At 43.5% G+C, this 19,534-nt stretch overlaps 1 protein-coding gene across 1 annotated transcript in view; it reads right to left on the minus strand.

Moving 5' to 3' along the window:
• Positions 1-560: 560 nt before the first annotated feature.
• LOC309860940 (protocadherin alpha-13-like) overlaps positions 561-19,534 on the minus strand; it is a 113,527-nt gene continuing 94,553 nt past the window's right edge. The window contains exon 5 of the mRNA XM_082723365.1: positions 561-3,286. Within this exon, the coding sequence (XP_082579491.1) occupies positions 2,976-3,286 (311 nt within the window). The 3' untranslated portion in view covers positions 561-2,975. The remainder of the gene's footprint in view (positions 3,287-19,534) is intronic.

The following is a 19,534-nucleotide window of genomic DNA, read 5'->3' on the forward strand; positions in this document are numbered from 1 at the left end:
ACCCAAAACATATCCCCAGGTGTTGCCAAAAGTCCCCTGAGGAGCAGAACTGCGCCCATTTGAGAACAACTGCTCATAAAATTTAACTACAGAAGGAAAATATAATCTATTTGTTATGGAACATAGGCTGTGAACTGAACCTACCTTGTACTGTGACTAGCATGTGTCCTGTACTCAATAAAGGTTTATTTCCTGGGGGCATTATCTGACTGCCCAATTGTGGAGGGGAGCAAAGGCTAAGCAAGTAATGAATAAAGATGCCCGGAGGGCTCTAGAGATAAAAATCAGTTTGGTGCGATTTTTCCTATTTCCTAGAGAACACCGAAACTGTGTACTGGGAAGTGACCCAGAAGCCTCCTGGCTTCCCATTCTGATCAGATTGTGGGGTGTGAGTCTTGATTCCCCTGAGTGTTTGGCCTTAGTGCTGAACACAAAAGCCCAGGAGGTAGCCAGAAAGTGATACCGTGTAAGTTTCATACTGCAAACCTCTTCAATGACAACAGCTTATGATAATCAGTGTTCTGTTTTTCTCCTACTCTTATACTTAGAAATGACCACCATTTCTTTCATACCACCATTTTCATTTATTAGCAATAACAGAATAAATACCAATAGCACCAATTAAAAATGAATCCACATGACGTGTTTTATCCTTACAGCTGTAATAACTAGTAACTAACATGGACTGGAAAGCACTTTGCAAATGTAAAAAGTGCTGTACAGATACATTATAATTATCATCATTAATAAATTAGCCCGATTCTCCTAGTATTCAAAAGGCACGTAAGGTCAGATACATGGGTTCGATGGGGCAAAATGATCACAACCTACAATGTAGCAATGGTTCACATGTGTTGGCAACAAGTTTTACCCCATGCAATCCTGCAGAGCTGAAGTTACACACCCTTCAAAATATGGGAGAATGAAGCTAAAGTAGACAAAACAGGCTTTTTTTTTGAGATTTAATGTTTTTGTTTTAATAACAGACTCCTATCTCTTTTATGATAACTTTGAAAAGATAATATAATTAAACTTCTAAATTGTACATTTTAACAAAATTAAAATTTCTTATCTAAGGTGACAGTAAATTTTATTCTTCTCTATGAGCTGATATTCCAGATGTCATTAGAATTTCAAAGCATTCTGCGACTTCAGCGAGGTCAGATTGGTAAATTTTGTGCTTGCATACCTTCAGGGAATAACTGTGGTATTCATTCCAGAATTGTTACTAGAAAAAAACAGCTTTATCCATTCTCTTGCCAGCAGGAGTCTTGGCAAGAGACAGCTCTTGGCTGACCATAAATAAAATTCCTTGAATCACCAGTGTCTTGATTTAAGAAAGAAATTTTACTGTGTCTTTAATACACAAAAGCTGATTAAACAATGGTTTAAAAAAACACTACTCCACTTTTTCACAGGTGTACAAAAGGAAATAGGATGGAATTACATTCAACAATAAAGCTTAAAGTTCACTCTAGGTAATAGTTGCATTAACATTCACATACACAAGCACAGAGTAAGTATATTTCAGGAGTCTTATAATAGCATACAGCATACATATGGGAGATTGATTTCAGGTAACATCATAGGTGTTAGCAAGATTAGCAATTCAGAATGTTCTAAAAAAGGCAAACTAAACCAAAGAGGAGGTGTGGGCTAGCACACCAAGACAAAGCACAGAATTCGAGGATTGAAAAGTCGGCTCACTGTGTGTTTGAGAAAACAATGATTTTTCTTCAATTTCAGGGTCTTGATATAGTTGGCTAGAGAAGGTTGTGTATTCAAAGTGCACAGAATTGTTTCTTAGAAAAGAGAGAGAAAGATCTTTTTATTCAGGAATTAATACATGCAAGAGGCAGCCCCAGAGTGACCTGAAAGAGTAAAGCTGTGATTGGCAGGTGGCCAGTATAATACAGATGTTCCAGGCAATTCTCTTAAAGCACTTCTGTAGCAGCAATGGTCATTTAAATGGCTGTAGATTGGATTCTCTTTTGAGGAGAGTTGAGGGGAACTGTAGTCATCATATTTCTCTTTAGAGATTTATAGCTATAGATTTTTCTCTTTTTTTAAATAAATCTATCAAACAACAAACAGCATAAAGTGAGGTGTTGGGGTTTTCTTTTGTCTTTGCTTTTGCATATGTGTTGGAAAAGGACCAGGCCTTTTCATAAACATTGTGTGCAAAAGAATGGGTAAGAAAGTGAGCACAAGGATATCCGAAAACACATCAGATCTGCCCTGGTTGGCCCCGTGCAACACTGAGCTGTTGGTTTGTCGGTGTGATGTGAGTTGTAGGGATCACGACACCACAGCAACAAACTTAAGGCCTCCTAGGGCCTGGTCAGTGGGGGGCAGTTTTGTCTGCGGGAGGGTGGCCATCGCCTCTTGAGTCACAAGGTTTAGAAAGTCTGGTCCCTTTTCATTCCGTGCTTTCCCCCTGGATTGGCAACTCCTGCCATTCTTTTGCCTTTCTTCCCACCAGCCCTCCTCATGCGGGCTAGTCTCATCTGGCCCCGCCCAGCCGAGGTCTGGCGCTCCCTCCCACACCGCCGGCGATCACACCAACCCAGTGGCCCCCGAACCCCAGCTGCTCAATCTCAAAACCTTTGTGCCTGCCCTGCAAGTGTCATCAAGACAGCATCCCCGGAGCACAGGGCAGAGAGTTTCCAACCTCTCACTGGCGGGACTGGGAAGCCTCTCCTTTGCGGCGGAGGAGAAAGGAAACTTGGGTCTGCTTTTTAGGTTCTGAAAACAAGCCAGAGTGGAGAGAAAGAGTTAACACCAGACTTAGTAAAGCTTTCAAGACAAAACCTGTTCAATGGGATCTACATAGACACAGGGAACTTTCTGCAGATTTCTGAGGTCTATAGGAGAGGGCTCATGGAGACAGGAGAAAGGAGTGGGGAGTTGCTACATGGGAGAGATTTGCCATTATTACAAAAACTGGCTAAGTGGCTTGTTTCCATGAGGTGACCTCACTGGTCACTGTTGTCAGTCGTGCTGTTCCCTTTCTCTTTTTTTTCCTGGGTCTTGTTACCCTTCTTCTTTTTCTTCTTTTTCTTGGTCTCCTCCTTTTTGCCGAAGGTTATGAAGTCACTTTTGTCAATTTGGCTGTTAGTAGGCTCCTGCCGGATGGAGATGATTGCAGGAGATCCTGGGATAATGAATTTGTCTGGCAACTCACCGGGACCAGATTGTTTGGGGTTGCCTGGTCCGTATTTAAAGGTCCAGCTGTTGCTGTTGACACCAGCCCCAACTGGAGGGGACACCTCTCCTGCCTCTGGTTCTGAAAGACAGAAGGTCACAAGTCAGTAGGAGTCAACACACGCCCTCCAGGCCACACGAGCCTGGGGGAGACAGGGGAGGCTGCACAGATGAGCCTGACCCCCACCCTGAGAAATCAAGAGTTCTTTCTTCAAGCCTGAGGGAAAGGTCAGTATTTGGAAACAATCAGGAAGGCAGATTTTCTCACCAGAAGGTCTGAAAATCTAATTTTCTAGTGACATACTTTTGGTTTCTTGTGAAGAATTTCCTAAAGAATACGGTTGTGATTCTTTTGCCTGAGAATAAGATGGGAAATGTACTGGGTTAAAGCAGACTAGGCAATAAAAGGAGTGGGAATCCATTTCACCAAGGAGGTGAAAGACCTGTTCTATAAACTCAAGATGTTTATGAAAGAAATTGAAGAAATGACCCAAATAAATGAGAAGATATTCTGTGCTCATGGACTGGAAGAATTAATATTATTACAGAGTCAATGCAATCCTTATCAAAATTCCAATGGCATTTTTCACAGAAATAGGACAAACATCTTAAAATTTGTATAGAACCACAAAGGACCCTATAGAGCCAAAGCAATCATGAGAAAAAAAGAATAAGGCTGGAGGCATCATGCTTCCTGATTTTAAGCTATATCACAAAGCTATAATCATCGAACAGTATAGTGTTGGCATAAAACCAGACACTTAGGTAAATGAAACAGAATAGAGAACGCAGAGGTAAACCAACACAAAGATGGTCAATTAGTTTACAACAAAGGAGGCAAGAATATACAGTGGGGAGAGGAGAGTTTCTTTAGTAAGTGGTGCTGGGAAAACCAGACAGCTACATGCAAAAGAATGAAACTGGACCCCCATTTTACACCACACACACAAATAAATTCAAAACCGATTAAAGCCTTGAATGTGAGACCTGAAAGCATGAAATTCTTAAAAGAAAATATGGGCAATAAGCTCAATCACATTAATCTTTTTTTTTTTAAGGTTTTATTTATTTATTTGACAGACAGAGATCACAAGTAGGCAGAGAGGCAGGCAGAGAGAGAAGGGGAAGCAGGTTCCCTGATGCAGGGCTCGATACCAGGACCCTGAGGTCATGACCTGAGCCAAAGGCAGACACTTAACCCACTGAGCCACCCAGGTGCCGACATTAGTCTTTTTGAATCTGACACTAAAAGTCAAAGAGAAAAAAGCAAAAAGAAGCTATACTACATCTAAAAAGCTGCTGCCCTTGGGTGCCTGGGTGCCTTATAGTGGGTTAAGCTGCTGCCTTTGGCTCAGGTCATGATTTCCGGGTTCTGGGATTGAGTCCTGCATTGGGCTCTCTGCTTGGCAGGGCGCCTGCTTCCCTCTCTCTCTCTCTCTGCCTGCCTCTCTGCCTACTTGTGATCTCTCTCTGTCAAATAAATAAAATCTTTTAATAAATAAATAAATAAAATGCTGCTACCCAACAAACTAAACCATCAAAAAAATTAAAAGGGAAGCTACTGGATGGGAGAAAATATTTGTAAATCGTATATCTTATAAGGGGTTAATATCCAAAATATATGAAGAATTCGTACAACTCAACAGCAAAAATGCATACAATCCGATGGAAAAATAGGCAGAATATTTGAATAGACTTTTTTTCCAAAGAAGACAGACACATGGCCAACAGGTACATGGAAAGGTACCCGACATCCCTAACCATCAGGGAAATGCAAATCAAAACCACAGTGAGAGGGCTCTCTGCTCAGCAGGGAGCCTGCTTCTCTCTCTCTCTCACTCTCTCTCTCTGCCTGCCTCTCCATCTACTTGTGATTTCTCTCTGTCAAATAAAAAAAAAAAAAAAAACACAGTGAGATCTCGGTTCCCGCTTGTCAGTACGGAGATCATCGAAAAGACAAGAAATGACAAGTGCTGGTGAGGACATATAGAAAGGGAACCCTTGTACATTGTCAGTGGGAATCAAACTGGTACAGCCACTCTGGAAAACAGTATGGAGGTCCCCCCCCCCCAATTAAAAATAGAAATACTGGGGCACCTGGGTGGCTCAGTGGATTAAACCTCGGCCTTCGACTGAGGTCATGGTCTCAGGGTACTGGGACTGAGTCCCACATCGGGCTCTCTGCTCAGCAGGGAGCCTGCTTCCCTCTCTCTCTGCCTGCTGTTCTACTTACTTGTGATCTCTCTCTCTCTCTGTCAAATAAATAAATAAAAATCTTTAAAAATAAATAAATAAATAAATAAGGAAATACCATCAATCCAGTGACTGTACTTCTGGGTATTGATCCAAAGGAAATGCTAGCTTGGGAGGTCTGAGTGTTTACAGCCGGCTGAGCCTCTGACTCTTGGTTTCAGTTTAGGTCATGATCTCAGGTGGTTGAGACTGAGCCCCATGTTGGGCTCTGCAATCAACATGGATTCTGCTTAAGAGTCTCTCTCCCAGGATGCCTGGGTGGCTCAGTGCCTTGAGCTGCTGCCTTTGGCTCAGGTCATGATCCCACGGTCCTGGGGTCGAGTCCCGCATCGGGCTCCTTGTTTGGCAGGGAGCCTGCTTCTCTCTCTGCCTCTGCCTGCCTCTCTGCCTGGTTGTGTGCACACTCTCTCTCTCTTTCTCTCCGACAAATAAATAAAATCTTAAAAAAAAAAAAAAAAAGACTCTCTCTCCCTCTCCCCCTGCTCCTCCCCCAGCGCTTTCACTCTCTCTCTCTCTCTCTAATACATAAATCATAAAAAAGTAAAAGAAAATGGTGGGGCGCCTGGGTGGCTCAGTCGTTAAGCATCTGCCTTCAGCTCAGGTCGTGATCCCCGGGTCCTGGAATCGAGCCCCACATCGGGCTCCCTGCATGGCAGGAGGCCTGCTTTCCCTCTCCCACTCCCCCTGCTTATGTTCCTGCTCTCACTGTCTCTCTCTCTGTCAAATAATTTAAAATAATAATAATAATAATTAAATAAAATGAAAACACTAGCTTGAAATTAAAGGTGCATTCCTATGTTTACCGCAGTGTTATTTTACATAGCCAAAATATGCAAACAACCAGAGTGTCCATATATAGATGAATGGATAAAGAAAATGTGGTGTATATTGTAAAAATGAGTAAAGAAAATCTCATTTAAAATGGGGTCAATAAAAATAAAATAAATTAAAAAATAAAAATAAAATAAAATGGGGTCAGGAGGGGAGCCTGGCTCGCTAGTCCCTGGAGCATGAGACTCTCCATCTCCAGGTTGCAGATGGAGCTTACTTTAAAAAAATAAATAAATAGGGACGCCTGGGTGGCTCAGTTGGTTAAGCAGCTGCCTTCGGCTCAGGTCATGATCCCAGCGTCCTGGGATCGAGTCCCATATCGGGCTCCTTGCTCCGCAGGGAGCCTGCTTCTCCGTCTGACTCTACCTTCCACTCTGTCTGCCTGTGCTCGCTCTCGCTCACTCTCTCTGACAAATAAATAAAATCTTTAAAAAAAAAAAAGGATAAAAAAATAAATAAATAAAAATTAAAAATGGGAGTCAGGAAGCCCTAAGAGGAGAGATATCTCACACCTACCACTCCTAGCAGCCTGCATTACCAGCAGAACGAAGAAAGGTGATTCTTACCTTGACAAAAAGAGATACTTTTCACATAGGAATTTTATCTCCTGCTTTTAAGGGGGAAAAAAAAAAAAAAAAAAGACAACCTCTTCCTGTCCCAGCAACAACACCCTAACCACCACCTGAAATCAAAGTGAAACCACCACAATCTCAGACTCTTGTTCTTTTCCAAAGAACTTTTTTTAGGGGCAAAGGAAAAGGGAGTGTGAGAATCTCAAGCAGACTCCCCATAGAGCATGGAACTGGATGCTGAGCTTAATCCCACAACCTTGAGATCATGACCTGAGCGGAAATCAAGAGTCAGACACTTAACTGATTGAATCACCCAGGCACCCCCCCACCCCCACACCCCCATATCCCCACACCCCGACAAAGAACTTTTGTTTGAAACAACCCTCCCCAATTTCCTCCTGAAACCTGTTAAGAGGTTATGTTTCCTTTGTCTCTTTGGACTTGCCTGTGGTTTGCCATAACTTTCTTGTCCCAATTGCAATTCCTCTGCTATTCCCTAATAAATTCATTTCACTGGTAAAATAACTGGCTATTTTATTTTTAGGTTTGACAATTTATATAATGGGATATCATTCGGCCATAAAAAGTACTGAAATCTTGCTATTTGCAACAACATGGATGAACTCTCAGGGCATTATTCTAAGCAAAGTAAGTCAGAAAGAAAAAGACAAACACTATATAATCTCACTTACATGTGATATCTGAAAAAACAAGCACGGTAACAAAACCAAAACCAAAAAGCCAAGCTCACAGATATAAAGGACAGACTGATGGAGGCCAGAGGCAGGAGGGCGACAGGTGTGGACGACATGGATAAAGGAGGTAAAAGGTATAGACTTGAAGTTATAAATAAAGCAGTCATGAGGATGTAACATATAGCATGGTGATGACAGTTAATAATACTGTATTGTATTTTTGAAAACTGCTAAAAGAGTAAATCTTCAAGTTTTCATCACACACACAAAAATTCTTTTGTAACTATATAGTGACAGACATCAACTCCACTTAATGTGATGATCATTTTACAATGTGTACAAATATCAAATCATTATACTGTACACCTGAAACTAATATAATTTTGTATTTCTATATCTCAGTAAAAAGAAAAGCAATATTATTAAAGAGAATCTCTTTCAGAAAAAGAAACAAAAAAACCCAAAAGCTCGGAAGTTCTAAGAGCTGTTGTAAACAGTGCATTCCCTGGAGCAATTAGTGCTGTTAACTTTTTTTTAGCCTTTTCTACAATGAAAGATGCCCTGGGCATTTGTTCTTATAATCATCACTGAAATACCTGAATCTCATTTGGTGTCACCAACTACAACTAAGGCTACTGTTTCTCAAGCCACTTCTAACAGTCTCTGGGGTCTTGAGTTTGCGGTCATAATTTTTAAAATGGAGGTTTCAATAGAGCTGGTAACAGAAGAGGCACCTAACAAAGTAGATTCTGTACTACCAAACGACGTCACCAAACTAAGAACTGCCAAGGGATTGCAGAACAGTTGTCTACAATTATACTCCAAATGCTTTAATGGTCTTCAGGTAATGGGGGAAAAAACCTAGATTAGAGGTACCTGATGCAGTTTCAGATGGGAAAAGAAGGAGAAGAAGAATATGCTAAAATCTTGGCATGTGAATTTTGGCTACACATGTATTTTGACACCTACTCTGTCCAGAACAAAAGATAAATTAGTTGAATCAATGATTTGATCCCTATTCTTTCACCGTGACCTTGATGGGTGGTTGGATGAAGCAGAGAAGCAATGGAAAGATGTGTGGGTGTAGGGGGATACTGACCAGCACAGGAGGAGAGCATCCTGTTGTAAACATGGGTCTACTAGGGTAAAGCACTGGGAGCCAACTGGCTTTCCAAACCCAGTCTCCTACCTCAGTGTGCTCAGAGTCTAGCTGGGACAGACACTCCAGCAATCATAAGGCAATTGGGTAAATGCAATGACCAAGGGACATGTGAAACATCTGAGAAAGTCAAAGGAGATTCCAGAGGAGAGATGAAATTTGGAATAATGAGACTGGGGGAAATTATTATGCATCCACAGGGGTTTTTGATGTAAGACTTTCCCAAGAGCCCAGCTGGAAGACACAATGACTTCTAGAAGAGTAGGGGTCAGAGCTAGAGAGAAAGAATAATGATCTGTCTGGGCAAAGTAATCCCAAAGGCCATGACATTGAAATGCTTTGACATCCCAGTAGTGTTCTTGTATCTGACACTGCTCCTTTGGTGGAATCATGAAAAGTTCTGCCAAGAAAGCATTTGTGTTTGATTGCAGTTTGGGATTCTCTACATCTGCTCTCTCCATCTCCTGACCTATCACTTCCCTGTCTCTTCTCATCTGGCATCCGTAGCACTACTTTTGTAACAGTGCCCATATCAAGCCCACTAATCACATTATTGCTAAAGCCAGTAGTCACAATTTAGTCTGCACTGTCGTGAACCCCTCAGTGGCATTTGTCAGTCCCTTCTGGAGACACTGGTTTTTATGAGTTCCCTGTCCTGACCTTTCTCTTTTGGCCCTAGACCTTCATCTCTTCACTCCTGTTGGGATCTCAGCCAAGTCCATGGGTATCCACAGTGTCCAAAGATGCTGATGAGACACAGATTTCCATGTAGAGCTCTTAGCCCTCTGTGTTCCAGTCTCATGTCTCCAAACGCCTATCCCATATCTCCTCTGAAAGCCTCACTGAGCATCTCAAGCTGAAAGAACTCCTGAGTCCTCTCATCTAGTCCTTTCTGCATCTCTCCGCTCACCTTAGTGCTCAAGCCAGAAACTTCAGAGCCATTCTGCATTCATCATCCATCAATATCTGTCATTCCTGCCTCCTCAGTGTACCTTGACTTTGTCCTCTTCTCCGCATCTGAGCTGTCACTACCCTTTTTTTTTCAGCGCACCATTATCCTGAATGTGAATTACAGCAATAGCCTCTTCCCCTTCAGCCTTCTCTCCAGCCCTCCCCCCAGGAGCCAGAATTCTCTTCATTCCTTAAGTCTGTCCCCTTTTTTAAAAAAAACCTGAGGTAGAGAGGGGGTGCCTAGGTGGCTCATTTGGTTAAGCATCTGTCTTTAGCTCAGGCCATGATCCCGCGGTCCCAGGATTGAGTCCTGCATCGGGCTCGCTGCTCAGTGGGAAGCCTGCTTCTCTCTCTCCCACTCCCCCTGCTTGTGTTCCCTCTCTCACTGTGTCTCTCTCTGCCAAATAAATTAAAAAAAAAAAAACAAAACTGACATATAGGGTACATACAGTAAGATCCTTCAAAATAGAAACCATATTACATCACTTCCCTGCCTAAAATTATTCACAAGCCTTCTATTGCCTTAACAACAACAAAAAAGGCAAACGCCTTAACATAGTATATAAAGTATATCAATAATCTATTATTTTTTTATTCTCCAATTCATCTACAAGTCTCCCTCTTATCACACAGGCCTTCTTTCAGTTCATCAAACACCCTTTGGGACTGTTTTTGCTTCACAGCCACACACAGTTTGTACACACACAGTACAACTGTATACACACAGTTTCCTTTTGTCTAGAATGACCTACCCTCCATTTTTAGCGTGACTTCTCATTCTTCAAGTCTGTGCTTAAACGTAACCCCATGGCCGAGGCGTTTTATGACCCTCCTAGCCAAGCAGCCCCTTCACCTCCATCTGTCACTGCGGCAGAAAACATAGTTGAGTTGTTTTATTCACCACTACACAGCCAACATCTAGCACAGTTCCTGGCCTCAAATAGGTGTTTAATAAATACTTGCGAAGTGGGTGAATGAAAAGACTGTATGAGAAGCGGCAGCCACTCCAGCAGCTCTCAGCTCACTGCACTTCTCCTGTCCCTAAAGACAGTGAAGTCACATGTGGAAAGCGCTAAGCCTGATCACCACCAGCTCGATGTGAGAGCCCAGTAAACCGAATCACATATGGCAACTATATACGGCACAGCTCTCGGGGCGAGGAACGTAGGTTAAGAATATTGCAAATTTAGTCCAAGTACCAGCAAGCAGTAGGGAAATGAAGCAAGAACGTTTCTTCTCTCCCCCAAACATCCTTCCCCTGGTGGAGCTTCCTTGCTAGCTCTCTGGACATAGGGCCATGAATGCCTTTTCTCCAAGACTGAGATTAATTTCTTTGACCCAGCTGAGATAAATCTGCATTTGAGCTCAGCCAGAACCTACCTGCTTACCTTCCAAATGCAGGCCTTGTCCCTGAGAGATGGAAACAAAAGCAAGACTGGGATTTGGGGCACCTGGGTGGCTCAGTGGGTTAAGCCTTTGCCTTCAACTCAGATCATGATCTCAGGGTCCTGGGATGGAGCCCCACATTGAGCCCCCCATCCGGCTCTCTGCTCAGCGGGGAGCCTGCTTCCCCCTCTCCCTCTGCCCACCTCTCTGCCTACTTGTGATCTCTCTCTCTCTTTCTCTGTCAAAAAAAAATAAATAAAATAAAATAAAATCTTAAAAACAAACAAACAAACAAAAAAACCTGGGATTTGACAGCAGGAAAACTGGGTTTCCTACCACTCCAGAGTCCTGGACTTGACCTAAACCAGGATGGAAACTCTTTTCAACCACAGCCAGAACCCCGCAGGAGGCCTCAGGAATGTCATCTGGAGATGCAGAGCTCAGAGATAACTTTATCTTGCAGAATTAAAGGACGTGAATGGCTCTGCGGGTTGGCCAAGCAAGCCCCTCACAGCAGGACTGCTAAGAGTTAATGAGCTGCTTTTACATGTCAGTGAGCTTCTGGGCGTTTGCTGGGAGCCTTGGTTGGTCTGACTCAGCCTTCAACTCCAAGAAGCAATCAGAGAGATCAATTCCCGTGCATCCCCTTCAGATCCAGATTCTGCGGCGCAGAGCGAAAGCTGGTTTCTCAAGTCTCTCACAGACCATCGCGACTGACCTGTTCTAGTTAAAGTGTAAGCAAACATCTCCAGGGTCTCATTCAGGCAAAATAATAGCTTCAGGATCTGACAAACAACATTTACTGACCTCCTAATCTTGGACTAGAGACCATTGGCGGGCTTTGCCCGTAAAATGCTGGGACTTTCCTGGCCAAATCAAGGAGAGACTCCTCTTTCAAGAAGATGAGAGAGGAAGAGAGACCAAGGCCAGCACCAGCAAATAGTCAATTAAGGGAATGTTTCCTCATTTGGTGCTGCTTCCCTTCCCCCTCCCGTGACTTCCCACAAGTCCCTCTTCTCTGGTCCCAGGGGATCTAGCTCACTGGCAAGGACAAGACTAACAGGCAGTTAAGACTGTTAGAGCCCAGGAAGAGGACTTCAGATACACACCAAGCCGGCAGGGGTCTGGATTCTTAGACAGAGCCCTTCCCTGACATTCAGATGACAACCCAATGGGATTTAAAAAGGCTTTAATAACATATAAGCATAATTACAGTAAATGGCTTTGCCCCCCCCCCCCCCGCCCCAGTATTGGCTGATTTCTCCACCATAGGAAGGAATACATTTAAAAATCAGAACAACATACATGTTTTTAAAAATGTGTATAGATCTGCTATTTAAAAAACTGCCTTCTGGAGGTAACTGCCCACAACATTTAACCCTATAAGCCACTTTAGACACCTCCTCCCTTAGGCACTGCCCCGCTTCTTTTTGGCAACATCCCTCCACTCCTTTTTTCTGCTAAAGGAACTCTGGCAGGAGTTTGGCCTCAGGGAATGGGAATGAGAGGGCTGGAGGCTTGGCCAATGCAGATACTGGGGAAGGTCCTGAAAACTGTGAAGCAAATGTCAGACTTGTAAACTCACCCCCAACCCCTATTCTGAATGGCTCCAGACTAGCACAGCGGTTTTTCTGATTGACCTTGATTCTCCCCAAAAGAACAAAACCAAGTCATTCTGACCAAGGATAGGGTTTTCAGGAAAGATCTTGGAGGGGCATAGGCTAGAGAATGCGGGAGGGTGGCTGAATTCTCTTCTCTTCCATTCATCTTGCTTCTGAACTTGAAAGCTTGCCCTGACTCTCTCATCTAATAGCACGCAGTCCTGGGCAACTTACATAAATATTTCTGAACTACAGTTTCTTCATCCATAAAATGGAGATGATCACCTTCCTGTCTACACCACAGGATTATAGATGTATTTTATGTTTACTGGGATCTTCCTATGTGTGTGGCACTGGGCTACGCAGATCTACACGCAATATAATTTTTGCTCCTTACAAGAACCATATGAAGTAAATATTGTCAATGTCCATGTCTGTTTTATAGATATGTCTGTTTTACAGATGAAGAGACTAAGGACCAACAGTCTTGCGGTTAGGAACAGGTAGAGCCTAGGGCTGGATGGACTCTAGGTGGTCTCACTGCACCACATTCTAAGCTGTCTATGAAGACCCTTGCAATTATTTTGATCCTATTTGTTTTGCCACCATCTGGGAGACAGAGATGCAGGCAGAAACCTCAAAGCTAGAATCAGCAGAAAGGGGTGGAGGCTGGGGGAGGGGCACGAATGCAGGAGTGACAAGCTCAGGAAAATCCCAGCCCATTCTGCAGGTTTCAGCCCTCCCATCTCCTCCCCATTCATCCCTTTGTTGCCATCCTTGGGATTTTGGTCCTAAGGTTAATAAAGAGCTTCCAGAAAACCCATCATTTTGATTAAAGCCGGGGCAATCTTGCCAGACAGCACTCTGGAGCCTGCCTCCCGCCTACTCTGCTACGTCCATGCAGCCAGCAAAGGCTATTAAATGATTACAGCCATTTCCGGCCCAGCCAGACAGCTCCCCTGGATTGCTCGCTTGTTATCTGGCTGGGGCTGCTGCTGCTGCCTCTGGCTGCCCAGGGGAAAGTCAAAGCACGGATGATTCTGCCCATTCTGGGTTTGCAGGTGAATGTTCAGGCTTTTTGTGTAGGGACACCCCCCTTCTCGCCATTCCTTGACTCCTCTCCCTACCCAAGCTAGCCACTGCAGCTCAAACAGCTTTGAATTTGTTTGTACCCTCCTGGCTTTGAGCAACCAGTTCATGTGTCTGTATGTCCTGTATGTCTCTCGGGTGTGTGTGTGTGTGTGTGTGTGTATAGCAGAACTTGGGAGACTGTAGAATCATACATGCTCAGCCTGACCAAAAGGCAAAAACCATCCACCACCAAACCTGTGGAAAGACTACGCGGAACAGCGTCCCTAGCTGCGTCCCCACCCCCCACCTCCCATCTGTGGGGCTTGTGGGCTGCTTGAACAAGCTCCGCCTCCTCTTCCTCGCTCAGCCTTTATGAATTGGGCAACGTTAATCTGAGTAATTACAGCCCACAAATCACAGGAGAACTATGGTCTGCAACCCAAATCCTGTCCAGGATTAGAGAGAGAGAGGGCTAGAAATCTCAAGCCACCCTGGGCTAGCATTTCCACCATTTCCGCACTGCTTCTTAGATCTTCAAATGATGGTGGAAAGACTTTTCCATGGAAACAAGACAACGTAAAAATATAATGCCTGTCCTCTAAGATATTAGGCTCTATGATCAGAATAGTAAGTTTAATAAGGCTATACCATAGGGACCCCTGGGTGGCTCAGTTGGTTGGATGACTGCCTTCGGCTCAGGTCATGATCCCGGAGTCTCGGGATCGAGTCCCGCATCGGGATCCCAGCTCCACGGGGAGTCTGCTTCTCCCTCTGACTTTCTCCTTGCTCATGCCCTCTGTCTCTCTCTCAAATAAATAAATAAAATCTTTAAAAAAAAAAATAAGGCTATACCATATAAATAATGTGATGTTTAGCAAATCACTTAATATCTCAGTTTTCATGGGAAAAGGAGATAATATATCTTTATATATTTAAATATATATCTGCATATTTATATGTTTATCTCTATACTTATATATGGAAACCCTTATATATACATAAATCATATATACATATAGCCCTTTTCTATACACACACGTATATAACCCTTTACATATATAGAAAAGAGTTTCCATATTAAAGGTAAGGAAACTGAAAGCTTAATTTGCAACAAGGTGATTTGCTCTAAATCACACAGGGATTTGGTAATAAAGCTGAAAAATTCTTCTCACACGGATTCCCCAGCTTAGTAATCGATTTGTTATATTATTTTACTTCTGTGAAGCCTTGGGGATGAGGGAGGAGAGTAGAGCTCATTCACAGACCTAGCATCCTGACCCTTGGAGTAGCCAGAGGCGGTGGTGTGAGTGTGATGGGAGAAAGGAGGATCTGAATCCAGCCTCCCCCACCGCCAGCCCAGGCTGCCACTCCTGGTTGTCTCTTGTCCTTCGGGGGTGGGGTTGGGGGTGAGGGTCTGCAGGATCTGGAAGGAGATTTTGTGGCTCTTTGTTGCCTCGAGCTACAGCTGGGCTAATTTTCAGTAATCTTGGAGCGGAAGAGATAAATCCAGCAGCGTATTTTTAAAGCCACAGCTCTTGCTTTGTGCCCGAAATAACTTTACCATTTCTAGGTTAAGAGTAGAAAGGCATCATGTGCTGTGAACCTAGATTCAAAAATTGGAATGGCTGGTTTCAAATCTTCTAAGCTCTCCAAAGTCAGCTAGAAAATAAATATATATATTTTTTTCCATGACCCCCTAACCTGGCAGGGCTCAAGCTACAAGGTTCTCTGTACCTTATTCCTGGTTGCTAGAGTCCCCCACAGTCCAGAGGGCAATTTCCCTTTATAGCTTTCTTTTTAAACTGTCCCCAGCCTCAACAGGGCTCTTATAACCTAGGGATAGCAGTAGGCTTAAAATGGAGGTTTGGGGGACACACACACAGCTTGGAGTTGGAATCCCAGCTTTATCACTTATTTGTTGTGCAACCTTGAGCAAGTCACTCCTCCTCCCAGCCTGCATTCTTTCATATGTAAAATAGAGATAACAATATCCACCTAATGGAACTGTGAGCATTAAGAGGACACAATGCTCATAAATCACGCAGAACAATGCCCGGCGTGCAGAAGCCAGAATAGAGGATAGGTATTATTACAACATAGCATCCCTCTGAGGAACCTGACTCCCCACGGACCCCGCCCGCCCCCCCCATTGATTCTTGGATGCAGTACTGCCAGGAACTCTCTTTTCCAGGGGCCCTCTTCCCATCTGGCTCTGCCCCTCCCAGAGATCATTAAAGAACCCTAGCTGTGAAGTTTCCCAGCTTCTGGAACAGGTTACTAGGTAGGGAGCCATTCTCCAGAGCCTTTGGAGGCTGGCGGGGAGGAGGCAGTTTGGACACAGTGGACCGCCCAACAGATGGGGCATCAAAAGCCTTGGGTTCAAATTGCAGCCCTACCATTCCGCCTTCCACTCTTTTTTCCACTACACTGACTTGGGTTTTCTTCACCCACAGGCTGGACACAGCAGCTACCTCCAAGAGGCACTGTTAAGCCATTAAACATATTTATCATGGACAATAAATGCGACATTGCACTAGGAATAAGGGCAGGGATATGAATAATATTAGGACACTGAGCCCTGCTCTCAAAGAGCTAAAGTGCAGGAAAAGGCAAATGAATAAACACAATGTTGTTTTAAGTGAAAGGGGACTTCACTGCCTCTGCTGTGACCTCAGACTGTACTTTCTAACCTATTAGGTTCTTCTTTCCAGCTTATCTTTCCCAGCGGGCAAAGTGGCCCCTGATAGGAACTGAAACTGCCCCCTCAAGCACTAACTAAGGCCCTGACTCCAGTAAGACCCTGAGTCCTTGACCCCCAACACAGTGAGCAGCCTAACCCTTACTGCCCAGCACACACACCCCCCGACCTTGACCCCACACTGGAGACAGCAACATCTTGGAGATGGTATTTGAGACACCAATCCGCTGTCTTGTCTTCACAGTGCTGGCCTCCCTGAAATAAATTCCTTTCTTTTTCCCCACCCCTCGTCTTTCTGCCTTTGGATTCTGTCGGCAGCGAGGAACCACACCTGGTCTGTTTGGGATCCCCGGAGCCAGGTGCCCCTGCACCCTTGGACCCCAGTTGATACATGACTTTTTTTTTTAAGATTTTATTTTTAAGTAATCTTTATACCAAACATGGGGCATAGAGTAATGGGGTGTAGAGTAATCTCTACACCCAAGATCAAGTTTTGCATGCTCTTCCGACTAAGCCAGCCAGGCACCCCCGAATGTTTTTTGCTTATTTAAAAAAATAATAAATAGGTTTTCAAAAGCAAAATAAAGAATAAACAAGGTAGAGAAACTTTGGCAAAGAGATGGCATTAAACTTTCTAGAGACAATGTGTGCAGAGCACTAGTCAAGAAATTAAAGAGGCCTGTTTCGGATCTTGTCCCCACCACTTAACTAGGCAGATATGGGAACTTACTTAACCCTACGTACCTCAACTTCCTAGGCATTAAAATGGGTGTAATAATAGACTCATCTCTGGGAGAGGCTATACTGAGTAAAGGAGATACTACATGTAAGGTGCTTAAGACAGTGCTTGGCTTAAGTAAACAAACGGTTTAAGTACTTAATACTGGTAAGCTATTACTAATATTATTTGCAAGGAAATGCACAAGGAAGTGCACAAGATAAATGTATAGGAATGTACATTGCATTATTTAAAAAACAGAGATACCAATAAGAAACTGGATAAATGAATAATAATACAGGCATACGACACAGTATATCCTTATTTTAAAAAAATGAAGTGGGTCTATATGCACTGACTTGAAAAGGTGTTTATTAAAAAACAAAGCAGTATATTACTATGCATAACATCTCATTTTGCTTTTTAAAAAGCTGTTTGTTTGTAACAAGCAAAAAAACATTCAGGAGTGCCAGACTGGCTTAGTTGAATTAAGTAATTAAAAATTACTTTGAAAAATATTTGGAAGAGGGAATCCTAGTGTGAACGATGGACTCTGGGTGATCATGCCTGTCATCGTGGGTTCCTCGAATGTGCCAAATGGACACTGTGGTCCTGGATATCAGGAGCCGGGAATGCTGTGCACCTGCAGGGACAGGGCCATATGGGAACTCTCTGTCCTCTCCACTCAATTTTCCTGTGAACCTAAAACAGCTCAAAAAAATAAAGTCTTTTGGGGCACTTAGGGGCTCAGTGGGTTGAGCGTCTGTCTTCGGCTCGGGTCATGATTTCTGGGTCCTGGGATGGAAACATGAGACTCCCTACTCAGCAGGGAGCCTGCTTCTCCCTCTGTCTGCCATTCCCTGTGCTTATGCTCGCTCTCTCTCTGACAAATAAATAAATATTAATAAATAAACAAATAAATAGTGTTAACTTAAAAAAATATTTTGAGGATACACACAAAACTGTTAACAGTGGTTGTCTCACTGAAGGGAAGCGGGATTGAGGGAAACGAATATTTTCATGCAAATGATGCTGTACTGTTTAATATTCGTACTAATAATACAATTTACATGCTATTTTATTCTACAGCACTTTGAACTTCATGTTTATCAAAAAGCTGGGGGTACACACTAAACTATTGATAGTGGTGACTTCCTGGGAGCGTGACTGGAGATGGGAGGTAAGGTACTAGTCATTTTACTGCAGTTTTGTATGGTTTTCATTCATCCCAATTTTTGGCCTTATAATTAAATCAGGGAGAGATGAAAAAGATGACTAGCCCAGCCCCTACTTAATCCGCTGCAAATTTCAAAAACTGGCTCAAAAATTAGCTGAAACAAAACATCGCTGCCCTAGACAGTCTGGACCCAGCACCAGCTACATAACTTGCAGGGCCCATAAAAAATTCCCCTAAGTACTCAAAGATGGCAACAGCATAATATTAAACCAAAGAGGCCTTTCTAGGCACAAGGCCCCATGAAGCAGCCCTGGCTGGACCAAAGAACCCCCTGCTGGGTCCCTTCTTCAGCACCACAACTAGACAGGGACCCTTCCTCCATCTTTCCTGCTGCCAGCCCCACCAGAAATTGGGAACCACAGTCCTTTCACCCAACAAAAAAACTGCTTCTGGGTGGGTCTAGCTGGCTTTTCAAACTTTTCTTCTCTCCCCTTCCCCCTCACTTGGTTGCAGTCTGCGCTTCTTAAAATTTGGCAGCAATCCCAGGCCCTGTGTTGCTGTGTCACTTCTCAGCCTTGAGCAACCATTTCTAGACAAGCAGTGATCTCCCTGCACAGAGGGTATAAAATGGAGGTGCCATCAGAACACTATAGGAGAAGGAGGACAAGAGAAGGAGTGTCATCAGGGGAAAACCCTCTGCACCACCATTACTCCACACCTTCCTGCACTTCCTATACCATTTCATTTAATTTAGCAAAACCATTTTGAATCCTGTTTTTACTGTGTGCCAGGCATTGTGCTAAGTTCCAGGAATATTAAATTGCATAAATGATAACATTTTTTGAATGTTAACCATGAGCTAAGCAAGGCACTAAGCATTCTGCCTGCGCTAGCTCATTTAATCCTTATAGCAACAGTCTCTCCCCTTCTACACCCCAATGAATTTGAGGCACAATGACTGAGCAGAACAGGGACCTGAGGCATTGTGCAAGGCTGTGCTGCCTCCCTTAAGAAGCAAACCAAGGCAAAATTTAAACATACTTGGCCTCCCTCTCCCCATTTTCACCGACAAAATCGGATCAAGTGCACCAGCATTAGCTCAAAACATTTCCAAGGCCAGTCCATTTTACAAAAATGCTGTAATCACCTCCCTTTTGGTTCCACATTTCTAAAAAGTTTCCAATCCTACTAGAAATGAAAAAGAAATTTTAAAAATAC

Source organism: Mustela nivalis, assembly GCF_964662115.1.
Source record: "Mustela nivalis genome assembly, chromosome: 3".
NCBI lineage: Eukaryota > Metazoa > Chordata > Mammalia > Carnivora > Mustelidae > Mustela > Mustela nivalis.